This window comes from Hippoglossus hippoglossus, chromosome 7 (assembly GCF_009819705.1).
Source record: "Hippoglossus hippoglossus isolate fHipHip1 chromosome 7, fHipHip1.pri, whole genome shotgun sequence".
NCBI lineage: Eukaryota > Metazoa > Chordata > Actinopteri > Pleuronectiformes > Pleuronectidae > Hippoglossus > Hippoglossus hippoglossus.
In genome coordinates, this window is record NC_047157.1 from 10,419,071 (window position 1) to 10,442,802 (window position 23,732).

Below are 23,732 nucleotides of genomic sequence, written 5' to 3' on the forward strand. Positions count from 1 at the left end.
TTAGAAATCAGACTTTGCTTGATGTGCCTCAGTTTTACTTTTTTTTTTTTATTGCTGTTCCTATCTCGGATTTGTCAGTAACCCTCTGCAGTGTGTTGACGTGCAGCCACACTTCCCAGTATCACCTACATCTCTCTTTTGCTCTTCTCTGGACATCAAAAGTTTCTGTTTTCAAGTTTTTTTGTTTTTTTGGGGAAATCAGGCCAGCGAACTGACAAATCACAGACGAATCAAAATTCCACGATACTTTAAATGTTAAGGTGGAGAACAGTCTCACATTTATTCCCTGGACGCTTTCTTCCTTCCAGTCTTACCCATCACAATTACATGCTGAACACCAGCACTTTCCTCAACAGTAAACTAGTTGTTACTCCCAACCTTGACCGTAAAATTCTTAAAACTGAGATGAATGTGTCACAAACGTTTTAAAAATATGTGCTTGTTCGTCTGGTCAGTGTTGACATTGTGATGAATACTGTTCATAGCTCACATTAGGCCTTTGCATTTTGATACACAGTATATTATACAATCATGTTTTATTATACTCATCAGATTTAGAAAGACACTTATAGACTTAAACCCAAATAGCCATAAATTACAAAAATTGTTGGTGGCGTGAAACTCATGTGTGCAGTTCCAGTGATTTCACATGACATCCCTTGTTATTTAAATGACATAATTTGATAAATGGATCCAAAAAGGATCTAAAAAGGATTCAAAAGGTGATTAAATTACCCATCTCACCCTCCCTTCTGTTTCTCTGTCTCTGCTTGTTGTAACCTGGCTCACCCTCAGAGCTGACTTGAATTAACAGATAAAATATCGAACAATTATTCAGCAAGACATCTAAAAGACGACTCAAACAATGTTCAAATCCACAATTTTTATTCAACCTCATTTTGGTCACCCTTAAATTGTGTCATATCCGCTTTAGCTGTGGGTTTGCCCGTTTCTGCTATAACTTCCGAGGCAAATGACGTAAGGCAAAGGAAAACACACTGCCAGTTAGCCAGTTAAGTGTTTTTTTTCCTTCCACTGTTTGTGTCGGTCACTCGTAATGGTCCACCCACGAATAGTCTCAGAGTAGGAAATGCTCTGCAGCTTGTAATTTTATATTTAGATGCATCAAAAACGCCCCTTAATCAGACCAGCAGGGCAGAACAATGTTAGGACTTTGCCTGAGGTGCTGGATGATGAAATTTAATTGTCCTTCTCCTCAAATCCCCCCCCCACCTGACAATCCGGTGCGAAAGCCACCAGCAACCCTCTGTTTCATTTTCTTCTTCTTGTAAAGCTGCGAGCCCTCCCTCCCTTCATTCTTCCTCTTCATCCCTCAATCTATCCCTCCCTCCCTTACTTTCATTTCTCCATCGCAGGGAGGCTCAGACTTGTTGGTCGAAGGCCAGGGAAACTCTTTTCTCCCTGCAGGCAAAACAATTGGCTCCTTTCTCTCCATCACCTCTCGCCTGGCTCGCTTTCTTCTCCATCCCTCCCTCCTATACATTCTCTCCTTCCGTGGGACTGTATGCATGCAGGCAAGCTGCAGAGCTGAAGTGGTACTGTACAATGTCCTCCCTCCCTCCTGTTCTGATTCTTTGTCCTCCCTCCCGCTTTTCTTTCCTGCCGTAACCTTTTGCTTTCTCTTCCTCTCCATCCTCTCTTTCCCTCCCTTCCAATGTCCCCCTTTCTTACTTTCTGGTGCAGCTCTTTTATCAGTAGGTGCAGGATGGAGGGATGCTTCGTGCACCTTTTTTTACCACTCCACAGTTTCTTTCTCCATCTCATTGTCTCATGCTTTCCCACTTTTCTTTCTGTTATTTGGGTGGTTTCCCCTATTCTTCTCCCACTCTCTTAATGCCCTTGTCTCTGCTCTCTCTCGCTATCTTATTTAACTTTTCTTGCTTCCTTCTTTTTGTCCAAAGTGCCCTCATCACCCTCCAATGATTCCTCAAAGCACTGTTCTTTATGGCTTCTTCCACCCCTTCCTCTCTCTCTCCTCTCCTCCTTGGGTATCTCTCTCTCTGACGGGTCATTCCCATCAGGCCCTCAGCGTCTTTTTATCTCCCTTCTTCTCTCTAACCTGTGGTAGTGGAGGGCTACAGGTTAAACTACTGATATACATTCCCTCATTATTGCAGGCTGTACTGCAGTGTTGCACTCTAACCTCACTCTGAAAAGCCCGACTCACCCTGCAGGCGGAACGCTTTGTATGCCCCCCCCCCCACAGGAATCTGTCTCTCTCTGTCTTTCTCTTTATTTTTAATCCACTCCCTCTTGGCATGCCCCGCTCTGTGTCTATTGATGCTGAACTGAATGCAAGTGTCAGCGGGTCCAATGGCTTTTTATTAAGATGCATTATGGAGTTTGTGTATTCTTGGATGTGTGTGTGTGTGTGTGTGCGTGTGCGTGTGTGTGTGTGCGTGTGTGTGCTTCCTTGCTGATCTAAGTGTTGAGGTACAGCAGTTTATGTGAGGATTATTGCACTCATGAATATATTGTTAATGTGTGTGCACTAATTTGTGTTACCTCTTAAGGGTCTTAAACACTGACCTTGTCAGGACCAGTAGTTCAGTCCTGATGAGGATAAACTCATTAGAGCTCCTGGTTTAGTTTAGGTGTAAGATGTGGATTGTGGTTAGGTATAAATTGGTAATGGTTTAGGTTAAGGATAAGGTTTTTGTCTAGGCTGCCCACAATAAATTAAAGTCAGTGCACAATCCTAAGCTGCACAAACCTGTGTGTGTTTGTGTGTGAGTGTTCTGCTTAGACTCTGGAATGAGGCGAGGAACATCAATGGCCTCTTCAACTCATGATGATTTAGAGGACACACACACACACACACACACACACACACACACACACACACACACACACACACACACAGACACACACAGGCACACACACACAGAGCTTGGGGAGACTCCAAGGAACAATGGGACGCTCGTTCCTTTTATAGCAGCAGACAGGAGTGTAGGGCTTCACTGCTGCCCTTGTCACTCCCGGGGACTGTGACGTACATTGTGCGTGAGTGTTTCTGTTGTGTGTCACCGCGCTGCAGCTGACAAGAGCACTGACGTCCTTTTCTTTAAATTACTGCATCATCTTTGCACCTCAGTGCAGAACCGTGAAAACACACACACAGCCTCGCCTTCTTTTTCTGACCTCACACAAACAAACACACTTTAATGTACATTTGTCCAGATATGAGAACTTCTGTCACGTTGATCGTTGATCGTTTTTTAGTCGTCCAGAGCTGTAGCAGCAGCCCTTGCCATTCAAACCCTACAACACCTCTTTGTGCGCTGCTGAAACAGTGAGTTGTGGCAGAGGATGGCAGGTTCTGTGCCCATCAAGGCTTGCATTTGGGCTTTTGTCCATTCCTGAGTGTGTGTGTGTGTGTGTGTCATACTGCAGGGTATATGTGGGAGTTGATGCTCCTGTTCAGCACTGTCCTGTTGTGTTGTGGCCTGGGAGCCGTGAGCTTATGAGAGCTCTCCTGTCTCCACGCCTCAATAGCTCCATTATTTATAAAACTCTGTGCCAACAGCCTGGTCTGTGAGTGCAGAGTTTGTGTGCATATACTCTCATCTTTGTGTGTTTCAGTTTCGCATGTGCCTAAAAGTGAACACTGCAGCTTTCTGTGGTTTTTTGAAATTCTGACACTGGTGTAAAAATGTGCCAACTTGAAATGAATGGGGATTTAACTGAAAACTTTTTTTAAAGACCACATGAAAACTGCACTTCTGTCAGAGCTCGATCACCAACCGCCAGTCCAAGTCAGGACATCTAGAGTTTCTCCATTGTTAGAATATGCACAGTTATCATTTTTACTCTTAATAAATGGGCTATGCTGTTTTCCAGTCTTATCAGCCAATCACACGTTCATACAGTGGCTAAGGACACTTCAGAATGCAGACTAAAGGAGCTGGGGATCGAACTACCGACCTTCTTATTTATAATAATAACTTTATTTGTGGAGCACTTTTCAACACAAAGTACAAGCTGCTGCACAGCAAGAAAACAAGGGATAAAATACAAAGTGTTATACAACAGGAAACCAATTAACTAACAAATTAGTGGAGGACCCTTTCTACCCCCTGAGCCACAGTGCTTATAGGCGACATCTTGTGGGCCATCCAATGGGCTATATATTATTGCAGATGTTACATTAACTTCTGGTTTAACACAGTATCAGCTCAGTTGAGACTATGGCAGCAGGGTGTCAGTGCATTCCTGTCACCAGAGGTCCAAGCGCACACTGCATCCAGCCCATATGGTTTCAGGTTGTGGATAACGGTTGCATACTTGCGCCGATTTGAGAGATCATTTGAAAATCGGCTCCTGTTCCTAGTGTTTTAGCTCCTTGACCGTGAAAGTGTTGCACATTTAGGCTGCTGTTGGTCCATCGTCAGTATTCTCAAGCCTCATGGTTGAAAAATACCATATAAAGAAAGAAAAAGGGTAGAGTTACGCCTGAATTTGACAGGGCAGTTGATTTTACGGAGAGGGGCACATTGTTAGATGGGCTGGAAGAAACAGACTGAAAGTGAAAAGGGAGAAAAACAGACAGTCTGCTTGTTCCTGACTCAGTGCCAACTGTGAGGTGTAATAGAATAAAGGAGACTGTTTCTACTCAAAGGCTTTATTGTTCCTGCTGACCGCAGAGTCCGAAGTACTGAAAGAGAGGTGTGTGTCCCCGTGCAAGCTTTTTATGACACTATGTTTATATTACATTTAGGCTTATGAGGCAGTAACCTCATTACTGCTCCTGTGGCAGAGTTGTGGCTTACAGCGACACACTCACAACAGAGACACCCGCTTATTGGGGATTTTTCCCGAAACAATAAGAAATCTGTCCCTTTAAATCGGACTCTCAGTTAACTTTATAGAGATTCTTTTTCTGTCCTCTGTGCTAAAAGTCCCCGCACACTCACAAACAGAGACTGCAGTGGAAGCCACGTGTAAACCACATTTATAAAAAAAAACAAACATTGTGAACCTTTGAATAACTTGTAATGTTGTTTATTGATTACTGTGTAATTCAATATTGACACCAAATCTCATTACAAAAGCCAACAGTCTTTGGCTGTGTGCTGCCAGACTCGCTCACAAGTGACTTTCTGTTCAGAGCCGATGCACTCATCCATCCACATCACTGTCGTCTCATCAGTCCTCGGCGATGAAGAGATCTCATCTGGTGACACCTTCTGCCAGTGCGGAGGGAGCGAGGGAGTGTGAGCGAGCAGAAGAGAGAGGGAGAGGGAGAGAGAGAGAGGGGGAAGCCACTCTGAGTTGGCAGTGCCACAGACACAGATATTGTGCATGGCTTGGCATATCTCTATCACACATACACAGTCTTCATCACCATGGTCTGTGTGTGTGTGTGTGTGTGTGTGTGTGTGTGTGTGTGTGTGTTTTGGATACACCCTTATGTCTTGCTGTAATGTGAAGGGATTATAGTGGTGTTGCCACAATGGAGGTTGGCATTTACTCAGCCTGGCAGAGGCATCAATCTGCCTCTGACTAAATAAACTTCAGACGTCTGTGTTTGTGTGTGTGTGTGTGTGTGTGTGTGTGTGTGTGTGTGTGTGTGTGTGTGTGTGTGTGTGTGTGTGTGTGTGTGTGTGTGTGTGTGTGTGTGTGTGTGTGTGTGTGCGTAGTGGCATCCTTGGCACAACCAAACAAATGCTTGTGATGTCCATTTCTAAATCCTCTCCCTTTCTGTCTCTATTTTTAGGTTACGATTTCCATGTGTGACGTCTTGGTCCCATTTTGAATGTGAGAGGTGAACTCGGTCGTCTTTCACGGAGGAGCACTGGATATACCAAAACAAACTCTTGAGAAGCAAGGAGGCCATTGTGAAGATTACACTGAACGCTAAGAAGGAAGACCGGAGACTGAAACTCCAAAAGGTCGAACATAAAAAACTAAAACAAAACTAGCTGAAAGTAATTGGACATTAATGGTCAGTGAAATCAAGGACAAAAACTACAAACTACCAAACAATCACTTTACAGGCTAACAGCCACTGCAGCCGTTGAAAGAAAGGCGCTTGCTCTCAACGTGTCAAGATGATGACCATGATGATGATGATGGCGGCCATGATGGTCACCTGCAGCTCTCTCTTCCTGCTGGGACTGGCTGCCGCCCACGCGTCCTCCAGCACCACGACCCGCACTTCATCTTCATCCTCCTCTTCTTCCACCTCCTCCTCATCCTCCTCACCACGCATGAAGCTCTCATACAAAGGTAAGAACCAAAGCTTTCTGAAGGAGGGAAATTTTGTTTGCACACAGGAATGAGTCCATAACCCCTTTTTCGCTGGTCAAAAAACCCACTAACATCTGGCTTATGTCTGCAATGGGAATAGATTCAATTGGCATTCACTCCCGGGTCAAATGACTCTGCAGTAGACTCAGCTTTCGGTGCCTTCTTGATGTTAGCAAGACGCTCCGGGGGAATAAAAACAGAGAGGCAAACTCCTCTCCTGGCCAATAGCTGCATTTAAAAAACCTGCATATACCTGCTTATTTTGGTGTAAAAGAGGTTTATGTCTCCACTGCCCAAAAAAGCTATGGATTTCTTTAAGGTACTTGTAGTACAGTAAACTCGTTGGTTTTCCACATTCCTTAACTCCTTACTACAACCTTAACAATCACAATACAATATTTCTAACTCTAAAGCCAAGTCCCAACCGCCAAAAAGTGGCCTCTACCTAAGTTTTTGTAGAAACCTAAATGTTTGTCCCCACAATGACACAAGTCCCTGTGAATCAGTGTGTATTTAGGTTCAGGTCCCCAGGATATAAAACCAAGCCTACACACATACACAAACACACAGCTTCATGAGATGTTCAACCATATCGCTTTTCAAAGTAAACAGGCCTGAACAGTAGCCAAGCGTAATTTGTGGCAGCCACACACACAGACACACACACACACACACAAACAGCGTACACACTGAGGAATGGTATTGTGTTTCATCTAAAGTTTTGTGAGTTTGCAGAATGTAGCTCAGTGCAAAGCATAACCACATAAACCAGGGATGTGTTCCATCACTGAATGCTGGCAGTTACTGGCTGAACTAACTCACCAAGGACATGAGGCTGGAGGCCATCTATCCAGCCGAGATATGTGCGCCCTTTAATTTCATCTGAACATGTAGCAGTCAGGTTTGGAAGCCAGCACAATATTTTAGTTCTGGTTGACACATGAAGGACTAAAAGAGATCCATCATACAGCACTGAAATAACATTGGTTTTATGCAGTAAAACAGAAACACAGCTAAGAACATCTGTCTGTTACCCGGTACTGCTGAGCATCAGATGTGCCTGGTTAATCAACAACTTCACTCTAGGATCATTTACTATTTTAATTGAATAAGTCCTTCAGTAATAGGCTATGTAATGTCACAAAAATGTGCAAGTGGGTATGTCATTAATATAACTGTTTACATTGACTTTCAAGTCCCAGGGGAGTAGTGTATGGCTCATTTAGCAGTGCAGGTTAAGGGATAACAATTGTGTCAACCACAGTCTGCCTGTCTGACTGTATTATTAGCATTAAAGCATGCCAATATCATTATTTGAAAACAACATGATACATATAAGAACATTATCATGCTAAAATATTGCCATTACATCCTAAACATTAGCATGTATTATACTGCTAACATAGTAGTGACACTATCTGTAATTATTATCCATTGTAGTTGATTAACCTTTAGATCAGTTGAGGGGTCGTGACATGTCTGTAAAAAGAGCAGAGCAGACCAGCGCGATCATTAGACAGCAGAAGATTACAACGAGAAAGTTGAAAGCTAAAAAACTGTGTGTTGGTGAGTTTTATATGAACAAAACTGAGGTACAGTGATGAAAGTACTTGTGCTGCCATGTCTGTAGTTTTATCATTGGAGAGAGTTGCTCACAGAACCATTTAACTTAATTTAACTAAATTAATGAAGGCTTCAATTTCTTAAAAGAAACAGTTGTAAGGGCTGTTGGTTTGTTTTGTAATATGGCCACTAAACCCCAGGAGCACACTTCATAGCTTTTGAAAGGTTGATGAATGAAATGTTGAATTTGACATTGCATTGAGTTACAGAATGTGATGGAACAGAGGCGAGCCCCGATATGATGGCATGACTTTGACTCTCTATACTAACATGCTAGATTTTGCATGTTAAAAATCAACATGACAACATTGGGAAGTTATGAACATGACAACTGGGTAATTATAATGACATGCTAACTAAGCATAATTCAGCTTAGGAGCAAACGAGTTCAATTTACCTTGCTGATTGTATTATGCAGCATTATATCAGCAAGATTTTTGAGAGTATAATGGTGTAGGTTACCATGAATAATCTAATTTAAAGGTATTCAGTAACAATATATATAAATAATAAATATTTAATAATATAGTCTGCCACAAATAATCTCTAAACCTGCTAATGTCTCTTTGTTGTAAAAACTTACATCGCAGCAAACTTAACAAACACAAAGCCATTTTAATTCATTTAGAAGTTGTTAACTTAGAATTTACTTGGCTCATGGCACCTGGCGTATAAGTCATTTTTAATCATGTTTCTTCTTTGGGCCTCAGATTTTATGGTCACAACAGTACAGTGCTGAGTAATAACACATTTGCTGAAAATGGCACGTTTATATAAAACAAGGGCAGTAGAACTAAAGTCCCTGATGTCATGCAGGCGGCTTTGGGTGGTGTCTGGGACTTAATTAAAGTTATAAATTCACATTAGAACAATGGAAGACTAATAAAGCCATTTAAATGTCTAAGCAAAGGCCTGTGTCATTTCTTTCCTGAGCACTCGGTTTAAGCCAGGCCAGCAGGGGAGGATGCAGACACTTTATTTTTTCAGCTTCTCAGGCCAAGAGCACTGTTTTTTTTTTCCACTGGTGTAACTATTAGAGCATAAGTTTACAAATACAAGCTGAATTTTCCTGGGCACTGTTCCCTTGGACTTGTTCTTGCCAGTTTGGAAACAGCAATGACACCATTTCCCCCATTGAAACCAATATAGTCATTGCTGACAGAGGATTTTGTCCTGGCCTTGGGACACAGATCAGAAATGGTCTTTAAACTCTCAAATGAAACGGTATTCTTCTTTATCAACCACATGGCATGTTGTAGCCCAGTGGCCAATTCGGATCTGATCACTCTGATTACTTGAGTTTGTTTTAGCTCTGATTCTTTAAAATTTTTCTCAGGACATTGGTTTACTGTTACTTGTCTCTTCAGTAAAGACAAAACAATATCAGAGATTGTGTTCTTGACTTTCTGATTCTAAGAGGTTGATCGTAGGTTGGAAATTAATCTGCAGTGACCAGACTGACAGTGGTTGTGACACGGTTCCGCTTAAGAAAGAAATACAAATGCTCAGGCAGATAGATGCCTGTAATCCCTTACCAGTTTCCAAACTCTTGGGAGTTGGTAAGTTCTGCCATTGTTAAAATTCCATTCTCGTGTCCAATGGTCGTCTCATTTGAACTATTGGCTGTTCTACACCCCACAATGTCTGGTGGTACCTCTCCAGTTCGTCTGTTTCATCTGCTGCCATAAGCTTCAGAGGATGTGCACAAATATGGACGAATTGAACACAGGGTAAGGACATAAAGCTCTGTCCTGTTGTGTATATGTATCTAACGTTTAGCATAAATGAGCCGTAGCATATTCACAGTCACACTGACATCCAATACTTAGAATCTAATCTGCTGTGTGGGCGTCGCAGGGAACCATTACAACAATGAAATATCCGAAGTCAATCATAAACTGGAAGCGGTCAGTGTACCACATTTAACAGGACTGAAACCCCCCCCCCCCCACCCTTTATAGTTCCGTACATCTGTTCTGATTTCAGAGTTGCAGCAGTTCCATGGTGTGCGCCGGTACGAGCTCGAGCGTTCCTGCTGCTTCAGTGCTCTGCTGCTGGATGAAGAAAGAGGCCGTCTCTTCGTCGGGGCCAAGAACTTCCTGCTGTCCCTCTCGCTGGACAACATCGCCAAGCAGGAGCACAAGGTGGATCCCAAACAGCATCTACTGACGAGATTATGGGTGTTGCCTGTGACTCAGCAGTTATTGAAGTGCATTAAAACAAAGCATAATGAACGGACTTTATCTTTCTTGGCAATTCACCGAATTACATTATAGCTCAACTGTACTCTTATTAGTGACCTTATGTGTCTCTATTATTTAATAATCTCGTGACTTTAATTTGTGCTAATTTCAAACCATAAGATGGAAATCAGGAAGTGGCTCTCATTTATAATCAGTGCCATATTTCCTGTTTCCTATGAATCATTTGATACTGTTGTGATCACGGTCAGGCACCACATGCCCCACAAGTTTGTTTTCATGTGAACTGGTGCAGAAAGATACAAAGGTATAGATGCCCTTTTTATGAACATTCCCCTTTGAACATGAACATGCTCGCACATATGAGACTACTCAAGCGAGTGGCCTCACGTGGAAGAAGGGGAGAAAGAGAAATGTGGCATTAATAGAGAAGGGTAGAAAATCAAAGAGGGGAACAGAGATGAAAAGAGAACATTCATCCAAAAAGTGCTGTGATTGATAACTAAATTGCCTTTGTACTAGGTGGAAGTTGTTTTAAGTTACAGAAGGACGCCCATGCAGACGTCTGTGCACTGTGGTTCAGAACAGACGTTTATAGAAAGATCCACACTGACAAAATCACCAAGTGCACTTCACTGTATAGAAACACAGAGAACCCACAGCTATAGAAGCAGAATACAGTGCAGCTGTGGGGAGTAAATTACATGTTTGGTGCGTTAGAAGTAAAACCGCTGTTGGTTTTACGTGTATGTTTGAGTTGGATTTATGACCTTGTGTTCATAGTCACCACAGCCAAAGCTGTAGTTCAGTGAGGTGGATGAGAGGGGAGGAAGAAGACAGGTGAGGGAGAGAAAGAGCAATTTCAATGAAAGTATGAAGAGACCCTAACTTTATCCTTCTAGTACCATGCTGAAGGCCACATTATCAATTTAGAAGTGACAAACACTTGTGTTGGTTCATAAAAGTTACTCTCCAAATATACATGAAGCAAATTTGAAATGAGTAAATTGAATCCAGATAATCAGATTTGAGCAACAGAATCATATGACCCTTATCTGCTGTGTTCCAGATCTACTGGCCTGCCCCTGTCGACTGGAGGGAGGAGTGTAACTGGGCTGGAAAGGATATCACTGTAAGTCTCTGTACTTTACTCTTACTCACTTTATCTACACCCTAATCCAGTTCACACTCTGTGTTATTCTTCTTAACTGAAGTCAGCAGGCGTATGTGTCCTGAAAATGCTTGTGATGGTGATGTTGGATTGAAAATAAAAGAGAAACCATACCAGTGTAAAATCTGAAGACTTCAAAAATTACTAACCAAAGTTAAGATATAAAAAAACAAATCTTCTTTCTATGTATTATATTAGACATTCCATAATATCAGTATATTTATTAATGAATTTGTCTCTATAGTATTGAATATAATGAGATTTTGTCAAATTCTGATTGGTACATAGAAAAATGACATGTCATACACAACTGAAGATAAATACATGATCTCTGGTAAAATAGTCAATATCACTGTAGATGTGGCAGAAGATAGCGTGCACTGTGGATGTCAGGAGATAGGAAGTAGGAAGTGAATATCATATGTCTGGGTCGGTGTTAATAAGAGGACTGAGGAGCTCCTCGTGGAGGAAGTGAACTGTCCACTCCTACCCAGCCCAACACAATGGTACCTTTTAATCCACTGGAGTCATGGGAGTCATCACAAGACACAAGTACCACATTTAAACATGTAATAATAGGTGCAACACTCCTACAGTTGGACCTGCCCTGTGGTGAGATCACCTCCTCTTCATCTGTTTGCTTTAAGCCCTATCTGACTGAGATCTGCTCAGTTTGATGCTGAGCCAGAGGCAATCGGGTTTTTCCGCAGCATTTTGCAATCGCTCATTGTTCAGTGGCTTTATCCAGGAAAATGATTTCTTCAATGTCATGTTAATACGTACGACAGAGCAGGAAGGGGAAAAAAATCTGAGATTTGGATCATTTTAGAGGGGGGATATCAGCCTGTCTCCTGCATTCAAATAAGAAATGTGGTGCATCTGGTGAAGTTATACTTTATTATAAGTTTCACAAACAGCCATTACTTCATCTTTTGGTCATCAGCACCACATTATCATAAGTATCAGGACTTTGAAAAGATTTTGCAAGGATGAACCATACAAACTTCGAGGAAATTGGAAATTTCTTCTACTAATATCGTGCCTTTCTTCTCATAATGTTGTGACATCATTCTCAAGATTGCCAACGTTCTTTTTCTGCTTTAAATACTTCTTATATCTTCTAGATGTACATGATCTGTATTCCAGGAGACCAGCTTGTATCATTAACACTCTCAAAGTACTGTAAAGAAGCTTCGGTTCCAAAATGAAGTCAGAGATAGAAAGTGTATCTGATAACCACCTTACTACAAATATATGTTACATGAGGTCGCAGTGAGTTTAAACTTAATTTCACAAGGAGGCCATTGCTGAGGTTATATCTCCTTTTAAGGGTGTTGTTGCATGATGCACAGGAGCATCATAAAGAAATGATACAAGACATGGCACGAAATTAGAATTTAAAAAGTCTCATAAAAAGTAACCCGGTTTCTTTACTGCTTGCACTAGACTCTTGACCTACTGTAACACTGTGAGCACAGTGCCAACGTATATATATCAACACGTGCCATATGCTTCTGCTCTTGGTTCTTTGTGTCAGCTGCCAGAAACAGACTTTCTATTTTGATCTACAGAAAAGAAACTTTTTTAGTTACTAAGAATACGTCGAGTAAATACTGCATGTGCTGATTATGTTTCTAAATGTGATCTTCTGTATGTGGATGGAGTCTGCGCCGAGCAGGCGTGGCTTCAATGACCGATGTGCAGAGGCCACAAAGAGCCTATAGACCACCCAGGATTATATCACACACACAATTAGCTAAGTCAATGCTAAGTCTGTGTGTGTGTGTGTGTGTGTGAGTGAGTGTGAGTGTGTGAGTGTGTGTGTGTGTGTGTGTGTGTGTGTGTGTGTGTGTGTTTGTCATCAGTATGCACACATATGTCACAAATTTGTCTCCATACTGTTTATTGTGTTTACGGTCTTTCGTTTGACCATGTAATCTACATTTCTTTATGTAGCTATGTATCCAGTGTGTGTGTGTGTGTGTGTGTGTGTGTGTGTGTGTGTGTGTGTGTGTGTGTACAACAACCCCTCCGTCTGATTACACAGCTGTAGCAGACAGACAACGAGCTCCATTCATACAATACTGCAGGCTCCAGTTTCACCTGACCAGGAGTCTGTCTGGGTGTGTGTGCGTGTGTCCCATTTGTGTGTGTCCCGTTTGTGTGTGTGTCCCGTTTGTGTGTGCTTGAAAGCGAGAGTAACAGCACGAGACGGCGAGTGGTGAGAGAATTAGAGAAATTGCTCCAGAGGAAGAAGGGATGGAGGGATGGAGAGAGAACACGATAAGAAAGTAAAATAAAAGTTTGTTGAAACTTTGAAGTCAGATATTGCATTGAAAGCAGTTTTCCTCTGGTCAGTCGTTGTGCCTGCCTCTCTGGCCAGTGAGATATTATTCTTATCCTTTGTTAAACAATCGCTCCCCTCTTGTTCTTAACACTCACCCACACACTGAGAACTGAGACGACCTCACACTGTTGACCCTAATTACAGAGAAGTGTGTTTCTCTAGAGGAAGAGGCCAACATCTCTCTCCCCCACTGGATCTCTCCTCTCCCTCTCTCCTAACTTTCTCTCAGTCCTCCGCTCTTCCCATGCTCTCTCAGTAGTTCCTATTTATTTGGTCTCTGGGAAACATATGTTTTCTCAGACCTTTACCCTCTGTATGTATTTGTTTATTCCTCTCCATGAAACAATGTTGTCTTTTTAATCTAAATACAGCGGAACACCCTTTTCCATCCTATTAACCTACTAACATGCTGTACATATACACAAAGAAAGAAGTGGGCAAGATACTAAGTGGAGCCGTTTTCAGAACATTCGGGTCTTGACTTTCTTTGGAGTTTGCCTTTCTCAAAATTACAATATAGCAGGAGATTCTGCGATCAGGTGCCTTCACAACAACACCAATTTTCGGCAAGTTCAGGTGATAAGGGTGGCGCAGTATCATGTATTAATTCCAGTGTGGAGATCACTTGTTTTGTGTACACCACATCACCACCGGCATCGGCCCTCATCAGGGGCATGTCTGAAAGCAGCTTAGATATAGGTTTGAGGTGTGTGATATGTCTAATGGTTGCCCTCATAAAGACGTGTAATGAACACATCATTATTCACACACCCACCAGACTCACAAACACAGACACAGTTAACAGTAAACAGTTGAAAGTTCTGCCAGACAATTAGTCCGACACTGTAGAGCCCTGTACAGCCAGAGCCCTGTTTAAACCTACGGAGATGATCGATTGTGTGTTTATGTTGTCATGGGAGCAGCCATTTTTCATACTTTCTCCATTAACAATCAACCAGTATTTAAAAGAAGAGAGGCGCATTGATAATCATCACATCTTAGTCAAAAGGTACATTATTCTCAGCTAATGAAAGAATCAAAAGCTCGCTTGTCTGTGAGTCCAGTAACATTCACATCTTTTCCAGCAGCTCACACTAACCTGAGGCGTGTATCGCTTGACAACCGTGAGCTCCCGACTCTGGTCTCCTGCTCTTCTCTGATTGGTCAGAGGGGCGAGGCTCACTCAGGAACTATCAGGCTATTTAATGAGTCTGGGTCACAGAGGCTTTGACAATACTCCTCTACCTAACATATACCTGACATAGATTTCACATATTTTAGATAAAACATTTAAAATATTACAAACTGTAGCTCTCACTATCAAGTGTATATTCAAATATATGAATGTGAAGCAAAATGCTCCTGGGTACCCCCCTTCCAAATAATTTGACAGACTCCTTAGAATCAGGATGGTTGAAATCTTTAAACACAAGCTTAAAAACAATCTCTTTACCTGGCTTTTGATTAAGTGTGGTTGTTAAACATTCTTTTATTTCATCTTTGTTTAAAATCTTATTTGAATTTTACCTTTCTGTTTTACTAGAATCATTATTTTATGTTTCATGTCCTTTTATTTACCTTTTTCTTCTAATTATAGTTCTTTTTGTTATTATTTTATTGTTATTTAAGTCTTTAGCATTTTTTCTTTGTTTTGTACTCACTCACAAACAATACCCACAAATACAACAGATACAACATTTCTGTTCCATCAATCCAAAAAGGAAATGGCCCCTCTGCCTCGCTAGGCTACACAGTGACATGAATGCATCTGGACATCTTGTGGAAGGTCTGAATCCAGAGATCTGTCTGTTTCTGGAGGAACATGTCAGACAAAACATCAATGCTGATCCATTGTTCTGTTTGATCCAATAGGGACCAAAGGCATTCCTGTGCTATTACACTGGGCTCTGTTGTGTATCTAATGGTCGTCTACTGTTCACGGCTCTGGGTTCAGTCAAAGGCTCTCAGCCATTAACTTTATTAAAGATTCCTGGTTCGCTTGAACTCCGCAGACATAGTCAAAACAGAAAGAGGAAGATAAACCAAAGCTCTGTCTCTATCCAAACTTTTACAACAGGGAATAAAATAACCTACAGTGTTACCACGCTGTTCTAATTCACCAACTCGTGATGACCCATGACTGGCTGCTGATATATTAAAGAAACAGTAAATACATATTGATGGTGGGAAAATACTTCCTATCATATTTTTTCTGGATTTTTATTTCCCATCACATAACATTTCTTTCCCAAATGCTTTAGTAATAACACATAGTTTATGTGAGGCAGACAGACAAAGATGAACAGCAGAAGGAGCAGGTGGACAGATAATGGCTGATATAATAAATTAGCAGATCCTGTTAATCATCTCTAGAATGGAAGGATCAAGAAAGACAAGGGGAAAAAATAAATCCACAGAGGAACAATACAGCTTTACAAGACACAAGGGCCCGACCTAAAACTGCAGGCTGCTGTGAGGTCACAGCCTGCGTTTCACTCGCTGTTTCTTCTAATGAGTCAGTAGTAGGTCAAAGGTTGACCGGTGAACCTTTTGGCAGCTACACACACACACACACATACCACACGCACACACACACAATGAGGAAATGTGGCTGCTGGCGTAATTCACCTCCAACGCTCTCCTCCTTCCTCTCTGATCTTTTCAAGGTCTCTCAAGCATATTTTCTCTTCTTACCTTTTCTTCTCCCTCCTGCTGCCTGTCTCTTTTGTCACATCAAAGAATTGACTTTGCTCTGCTGACCCCCTCACCTTCCTCTGCCCTCTTACACACACACACACACACACACACACACTTAGGACGGAAACTAACTAAACTAATGGAAGTTAGATTGGGGGGGAGGTAGCCACAGCGGGGAGCCTAATGAAAGTATTGAAGAGAAAAACTTTTATCAGAGGAACATGTTGGTGCTTGAAACTGTGGAGTTGAGGTTGTGTGTGTGTGTGTGTGTGTGTGTGTGTGTGTGTGTGTGTGTGTGTGTGTGTGTGTGTGTGTGTGTGTGTGTGTGTGTGTGTGTGTGTGTGTGTGTGTGTGTGTGTGTGTGTGTCTTCGCTCATGGTGTAAATGTGTGTGTCAGACTCAGGGTGAAGTGAAAGATGGAGTGTGTATACCTCTTCTTTCTTGAGAAACAGAGGGCTCCTGTTTTTGTCAAAGGCTTAATCAGCCCATTGATCGGTTGAACACCTTTACATGCTTGCACGCACACACACACACACACACACACAAGCACACACACACACACACACACACACACACACACACACACACACACACACACACACACACACACACACACACACACACACATGTTTGTACATCTATCTTAGTGAGGACGCACATTGGCATAATGCATCCCTTAGCCCCTTACCCTAACCTTAACCATCACACTTAAATGCCTAACCCAACCCTAACCTAAACCTAATTTTAACCCTTAACCTAAAACCAAGTCTTAACCCTGAAACAGCTCATTAAAAGTGGGTCAGTGTGAGGACTGGCCAAAATGTCCTCACTCTGTAGGTTGTAGGGTCAAAATGGTCCTCACAAAGATATCCGTACAAGTACACACACGCACACAACCTTCAGTGGTTTACAACAAAGGCCTGCTTTCCAGCCTTTGAAACACACCAGGGAGTTAAGAGTTTAGGTTGTTTTAGGTGTGTGTGTGTGTGTGTGTGTGTGTGTGTGTGTGTGTGTGTGTGTGTGTGTGTGTGTGTGTGTGTGTGTGTGTGTGTGTGTGTGTGTGTGTGTTAGTGTCCGGCCTAATGAGCCACAATTCCGCCTGTGTCACTGCTTTCACAACCTGGTCTTTCTGTTTGTCACCCTCTGAAAACAGAACAGGCAGCTAAAGAAAGACATTTCAGAGAGTAAGTGTGTAGATAACAAAAAAAATAAAGAAACACACAAATTAAAAACAAATTCAAAGGAACCAGATCAAGACAATCCATAATCCGGAGCAATAGATAAGTAAAAATAAAATAAATACGGAAGAAATTTCCTTTTTCCTCTGATTAACCCAAATCAGCTCTATTTTGGATCAAATTGGATTAGGAATTATCATCAGACTCTAACTGTCCACTTAACTAAGGTTCTCATGGGTGGTTGTTCACTATCCAGTCATCTGTACCTGATGGACAGATTCATTTTTAAACCTCCAGTGACACCCAGTGATCCAGATGTATTTGTAACTTGATCGACAGACAGATGTTACTGCGTCCCGTCTGGGGAAAAGAGGACAGGCAAAAGAAAGGATAGTTATATTAGATGTGAGAGCAAAGTGTTTTCAGTGGTTTGTAATGACTGCAAGATCGTGTTTCATCGTAATGACAACACAAAGCCAAGTCGTAGTGATCATCTTGTTGATGATCACAGTGATAACCATGATGTCCACGTTCTTATCACTTATGAGATAGTAGGACAAGGGGCCATCTTCCCCAAGGCCAGATGTTGCCATCGCGCCTCTGGTTAGAAAGAAAGGGAGTACCATCCAGTCTGGTAGTGTACATTAAATCTCCTGAGAGCCAGCTCACTGTAACCAGACTCCAAGATGGACAGATGTTCCTGTGGGTCAATAACCTGCTGTCTTCATTAGAGCACGAGGGAAAGGAGAGAGAGGGGTAGTGATTCTGGAAAAGAAGCAGGATGAGATCTACAAAAAATAGATCTTTCACACGATTGCGATCATATAGGACACAAACAAACATCAATTTCAGGTCACTCGCTTGGTTCAAGTTAACATATATGAAATTGAGCGAAAAATTTGCTCTGTGTGAAGCCGATCAGTGCTGAGAATGAATCTCACCGCAGACAGGTCCTGGCCCCGACCTGAGCTAGCAGGTCATCAACATGGTCACTAATCAGCCTCTGATAGCGCTGGACACGAAATCCGACAGTGAAACCCCCGGAGCTGTGTACGCCTCCAGATGAGCTTGTAGACTCATGCACAAACAACATCTAGTAGTCAGCTAGTGGTCCCCCTCTTCTCTTTCCTAGAGGAGCATGGGTGGATATTTGCAGGTTGTGTTTACTTGCGTTTCTCATGAGAGTGCTGTGAGGAAGCCAAACTTGCACGAGTAACGCGACGTGAAAATTCAATTTCGGCGTTTGGTGTGAACGCAGCATAATAATTAAATGAAACCAGTTTACACTTGACGTCCATTCTTTCATAATGATACAGGCACGACTTTAAAATGACAAATTATAGTGAAGAGAGAATAGAAAACCATTTTAACATATGTTAGAGAAACAAGAAAAATCTTGTAGCAACCTTCATGCTAAAAACGTTTGACAAAGATTTGAATCCTGAATCAGTCAACATACGTCTGTTGAGAACTAGAAATATTAATGACGGTTTAACAGCTCGCCGCTTCAAATAAAAAACTCACTTCAAAAATGTAGCTACACACGAGATAACAAAGCAGTAAGCCTCCCCCCATTTAATTTGTTTTCCTCTAAGCTCACAGGCACTTACTATACTTTTTATGTGCTCTTACCCTTAGAAGACACACACACACACACACACACACACACACACACACACACACACACACACACACACACACACACACACACACACACACACACACACACACACACACACACACACACACACACACACACACACATAGCAGGCATTGCAGGACACAAAGGCTGTCACATCAGTTTGTTGGAGGTGGAGCTGAGTGTTGTCACAGGCAGACAGAGGGAGAGCAGCTATGTGAGGAATGTTGAGTTTTGTTAGGGAAATCTTTTCTTTTGGAGCTTTCTGGTTAATTTACTTCAGTTGTATTGTCATATAGATGACAATGGATAAGGGGATTCTACATGTGGTGTTTTCTTTCAGAATAAACCCCATCCGTTTTTAGTTTAGAATCAGTCATTTGAAAAATAACATTTCTGATTTCCCCTTGCAAGCCTGGAGTGTGTACAAATCTCTGCAGCTGTATTTGTTTCATGCATGTGGGGTAAAAAAATACTTTTTTTTATTGCTTTTCATCGGTAAACTGATATTCTGTGTTTGTGTTTCTTTCAGTCTGACTGTGTGAACTACGTGAAGATCGTGCACCACTATAACCGCACCCATCTGTACGCCTGTGGGACTGGAGCCTTCCACCCTACCTGTGCCTTTGTAGAGGTGGGACACAGGATGGAGGTGAGGAATACACTCTACAAGTTAAAACACACACACACACACACATACTCCTAAACTGCGGTCTTCCATTCTTATTCTTTGTCAAAACACAGAGACAATTAGAGATGCTTTAAATATCTCAACTACCCTTTGTTTTTCATAATGTGATTACATTTACACAGAGCTGTGATCCACCAGTTTATTAGGGACCCAGCTAAAATTTTAAATAATGTAATAGAATACAGCAGCCCTCTTTATCACTGATTAAAAAACTGAATATTGAAACCTACATGAAGGTAGAATTTATTGAAGAAACTTACATTTGTCAGCTATTAGTCAAGGTGAAATTTCAATACATGATATTTAAATGACTACTTCCTTTATTACACTCACATGCTCCAACAATAACACACACACACAAAAATGTGATCCTCAAGTCCTCTGCCAACCAAACTGCCAACTTTCTGTTCTTTATAAGTGAGAACATAATCTGAACAATCTCCACACACATTGTTTGTGTATATAAAGAGATGAATGTTGACATTACTCATGCTCGGAAACCTTTACACAACAACACTGATTAAAGCTGGAGTCTTTGGCAAAGTCATGGCAAAGAGGGGACACAACTTACACTTAGATCAAGTTCCTGGTTTCAAACTGTGTCCGTCATGTTGCCAAAATCGCAAACCTGACATCTTAACCCAAACCTTTTCACTTCTCTCTCCATCAGGACCATGTGTTCAGGATCGACCCCTCTAAGGTGGAGGACGGGAAAGGGAAGAGTCCGTATGATCCCCGCCACAACGCTGCCTCTGTGCTCATTGGTAACTAAACCCATGTGCATCCATATGAGCTAATTTGCCTTTAATTACAGGTTTTTAATTCAAATGTATCATAACTGGTTCCTTTCTAGTCCATTCCAAAAATGTGCTTAAGCAACTCCTGTCACCATCAAAGCTCTCATGACCAATCAATGAGTTATTGATTGTCTCCTATAGGCGATGAGCTGTATGCTGGCGTGGCCACAGACTTAATGGGGCGCGACTTCACCATCTTCAGAAGCCTGGGGAAACGCCCCTCCATCCGCACAGAGCAGCATGACTCACGCTGGCTCAACGGTATGTGTTTGTGTGTTTTGGGTGAGAGAAGCCATCAGGTGTCACACTTCAGTTCACTTGTTCCACTGAATGTGGTCATTGCTCTTCAGAGAAAATACCTGTATAACAGTAGCTGACATTGTTCCTCTCTTTTTATTTGTACCAGAACCGAAGTTTATTGGTTCCTTTTGGGTCCCGGAGAGTGAAAACCCTGATGATGACAAGGTGTTTTTCTTCTTCCGTGAGACGGCGGTTGAGGCCCAGGGACTTGGAAAATCCACCTACTCCCGCATCGGACAACTCTGCAGGGTGAGAGGTTATGAATGATCTGGGCGTGGAAAAGACAAAGCCAGCAGAATTCTCCAGGTCCATTCAACCTGGATCTTTTACAGATGCCCTAACAAAATGATAGAAATGCTCTTTGGCCTTAAACTTGTAGTAGTAGAAATAGCTGGTGCCTGATTAATGACTGCTGCGAAAGCCTTTACCGTCATATTTCACACTACAACTAAATTTGATGTAATATTCTGAGTTGTCTTGACTGTTTCAGAACGACATGGGCGGTCAGCGGAGTCTGGTGAACAAGTGGACGACATTCCTCAAGACCCGTCTGATCTGCTCGGTGCCAGGAGCCGATGGCAGCGACACGTACTTTGACGAGCTGCGTAAGTTTACTGTGCACACAGATAATTGTCAGTATCGACTCATTTATGACTGTAATGATGTCAGGCTGTAAGTATGTTGTGACATCAAGTATTGTTGGAGGATTTTTTATCTTGAACGCAGCCCACTTTTGGGCTCACTCAGGCCTCAGCAGTTGGTAATAGATTCTGTTTCTCATTAATTTCTGCTGTGGATTCAAAGTAAGTTGCAGGTTCGTCTCTGCTAAGTCGTCATATGACAAAGATAAATAATGAGTTTCCTTTTCTTTTTCTCCATAATTCTTAAGTCTGGATTTTAAGTTAAAACAATACTTTTTTTAAGTTAAAACTTACCTTTTTACTCTAAACTCACAGTGATTGTTCTACAAATATCTGGTGCCAGTTTATTTGGGGATTTTGTATGAATTTAAAAAAGAAAGAAATTTATAGCTTTAAATGTAGTGATGAAATCCTAATAATCAACAGATGTATTATCAAACAAACCTGCTCTCATGTGCTTTGCACAGCAGCTGCAGCAGTTTCAGCTCTGAACATGTTTTTGATTGATCTGTGATTCTTGGTGCATTATCTCACGACGCACTGAAAGGTGAACTAAGTGGAAAAAGTAGTCCTGGCTCTCCCCCTACCTCAGGCTGCATGTGTCCATCACAGCCCCTCACATGAACAATGAGTCTATTATCTTGACCAGGAGGTTTCTGACCACACCTGAGGGCCAGATCCATTTTCCCTGTGAAAACATGTGTGTTGACCTGAACCATTACAGAAACACCTGCATCATGTTACCGTGTAATGATTCCAAACTGCAGTGTTTTGTTCATTTTAGGCCTCAGCCTCAGTAATATGTCGTCTTTGTGGCAGATCCCAGAAAGAAAAACATAACAGACTTATTTCAATGGGTCTAAATCTCGTTAGAATTTGTTTTACATACCAGTGCACAAAGCGGTCGTGGAGTTTGTCCCCTGTGTTATCAGTGAATTGTCTATTTTAAATAGTTAGACATGGCCACAGGGCTTTGTTTTTCTTTCTCTCAACCTTTGACCTCTGGACTACCACAACCTGACCTGTGTGTGTGTGTGTGTGTGTGTGTGTGTGTGTGTGTGTGTGTGTATGTCCGTCCACAGGCGATGTGTTCCTGCTGCAGACGAGGGACAGAAAGAATCCTCTGGTGTACACTGTCTTCTCTACTTCCAGGTCAGAGTCCCTTCATATTGTTTGTGTGCGGGTACAAAAGAGAAGGAGAACGGAGGAAAAGTCATACTGTGTGTGTGTGTGTGTGTTTTGATGTATCTAACCCAGCTCCCCCTGTCCCCCAGCAGCAGTGTATTTAAAGGCTCAGCTGTGTGCCTCTACTCCATGAATGACATCCGGAGGGCCTTCCTGGGGCCCTTTGCTCACAAAGAGGGGCCAAACTACCAGTGGGTCCCCTTCCAGGGAAAAGTCCCCTATCCCCGCCCAGGAATGGTATGTCAATAACGACCCATCAATAGATAAAAGCCAGGAGTTTTTATTCAGGATGAAAGTACTTGGACAGAGGTTTTGTACTTCTAGTACCTGTGCTTTCATGGATATTTCCATTTTATGATACTAGATGAAGGGGGAAACATTGTCCTTATTACCCTTTTATATTACATTGTACAGCTATAGTTAACTGGTTACCCTTGTCCTCTGACCAGAAGTGTTGCGGTTCGACCGTTGTCTCCCCCACTGCGCATGCCGAAGTGTCCTTGGACAAGTTACTGAACCCCAAATTGCCGCTAATGGCTGTGCCGACGTTGTATGAATGATGTGGATGACAGAACTGTACTGTAAAGCCTTTTGAGTGGTCATCAAGACTAGAAAAGCTTTATATAAATACAGACCATTTATTGTTCCTCTGCATAATGAAGACTTGTTTAAATCTACACACAACTATGATAATTGTTTTGTTTGTTTTCTGTGCTTTTACAGAGAAAGTTCAGTCTTGTATGCATGATGTTCTAATTCGAATTAATAATGTAAAGTCTTCACATTTAATGGAGTAATTTTATGGTAATGCTACTTTTCTGTAAGTCTTAGAGAACGGATGTGAATACTTCTGCACCTCATGTTTCTAATATTTCCCTCTGGGATGCTGAACCACTTTATATTCACATCTCAGTGGGGAACACTGTCCACTATGAAAATGCTGTATTCATGAATCCCAATGTCTTTGTGATGTATAATTGTGGCGCTTCATA

General features: G+C 41.9%; 1 protein-coding gene across 2 annotated transcripts in view; it reads left to right on the forward strand.

The window, feature by feature from the left end:
- sema3b (sema domain, immunoglobulin domain (Ig), short basic domain, secreted, (semaphorin) 3B) overlaps positions 1 to 23,732 on the forward strand; it is a 77,510-nt gene that overhangs the window by 45,831 nt on the left and 7,947 nt on the right. For both annotated transcript variants that reach the window (XM_034590641.1, XM_034590642.1), the window contains exons 2-11: positions 5,738 to 6,249; positions 9,880 to 10,037; positions 11,164 to 11,226; positions 19,659 to 19,778; positions 20,488 to 20,581; positions 20,756 to 20,875; positions 21,021 to 21,163; positions 21,405 to 21,519; positions 22,638 to 22,707; positions 22,833 to 22,977. In XM_034590641.1, coding sequence (XP_034446532.1) covers positions 6,072 to 6,249; positions 9,880 to 10,037; positions 11,164 to 11,226; positions 19,659 to 19,778; positions 20,488 to 20,581; positions 20,756 to 20,875; positions 21,021 to 21,163; positions 21,405 to 21,519; positions 22,638 to 22,707; positions 22,833 to 22,977 — 1,206 coding nt within the window. In that variant the 5' untranslated portion in view covers positions 5,738 to 6,071. The remainder of the gene's footprint in view (positions 1 to 5,737; positions 6,250 to 9,879; positions 10,038 to 11,163; positions 11,227 to 19,658; positions 19,779 to 20,487; positions 20,582 to 20,755; positions 20,876 to 21,020; positions 21,164 to 21,404; positions 21,520 to 22,637; positions 22,708 to 22,832; positions 22,978 to 23,732) is intronic.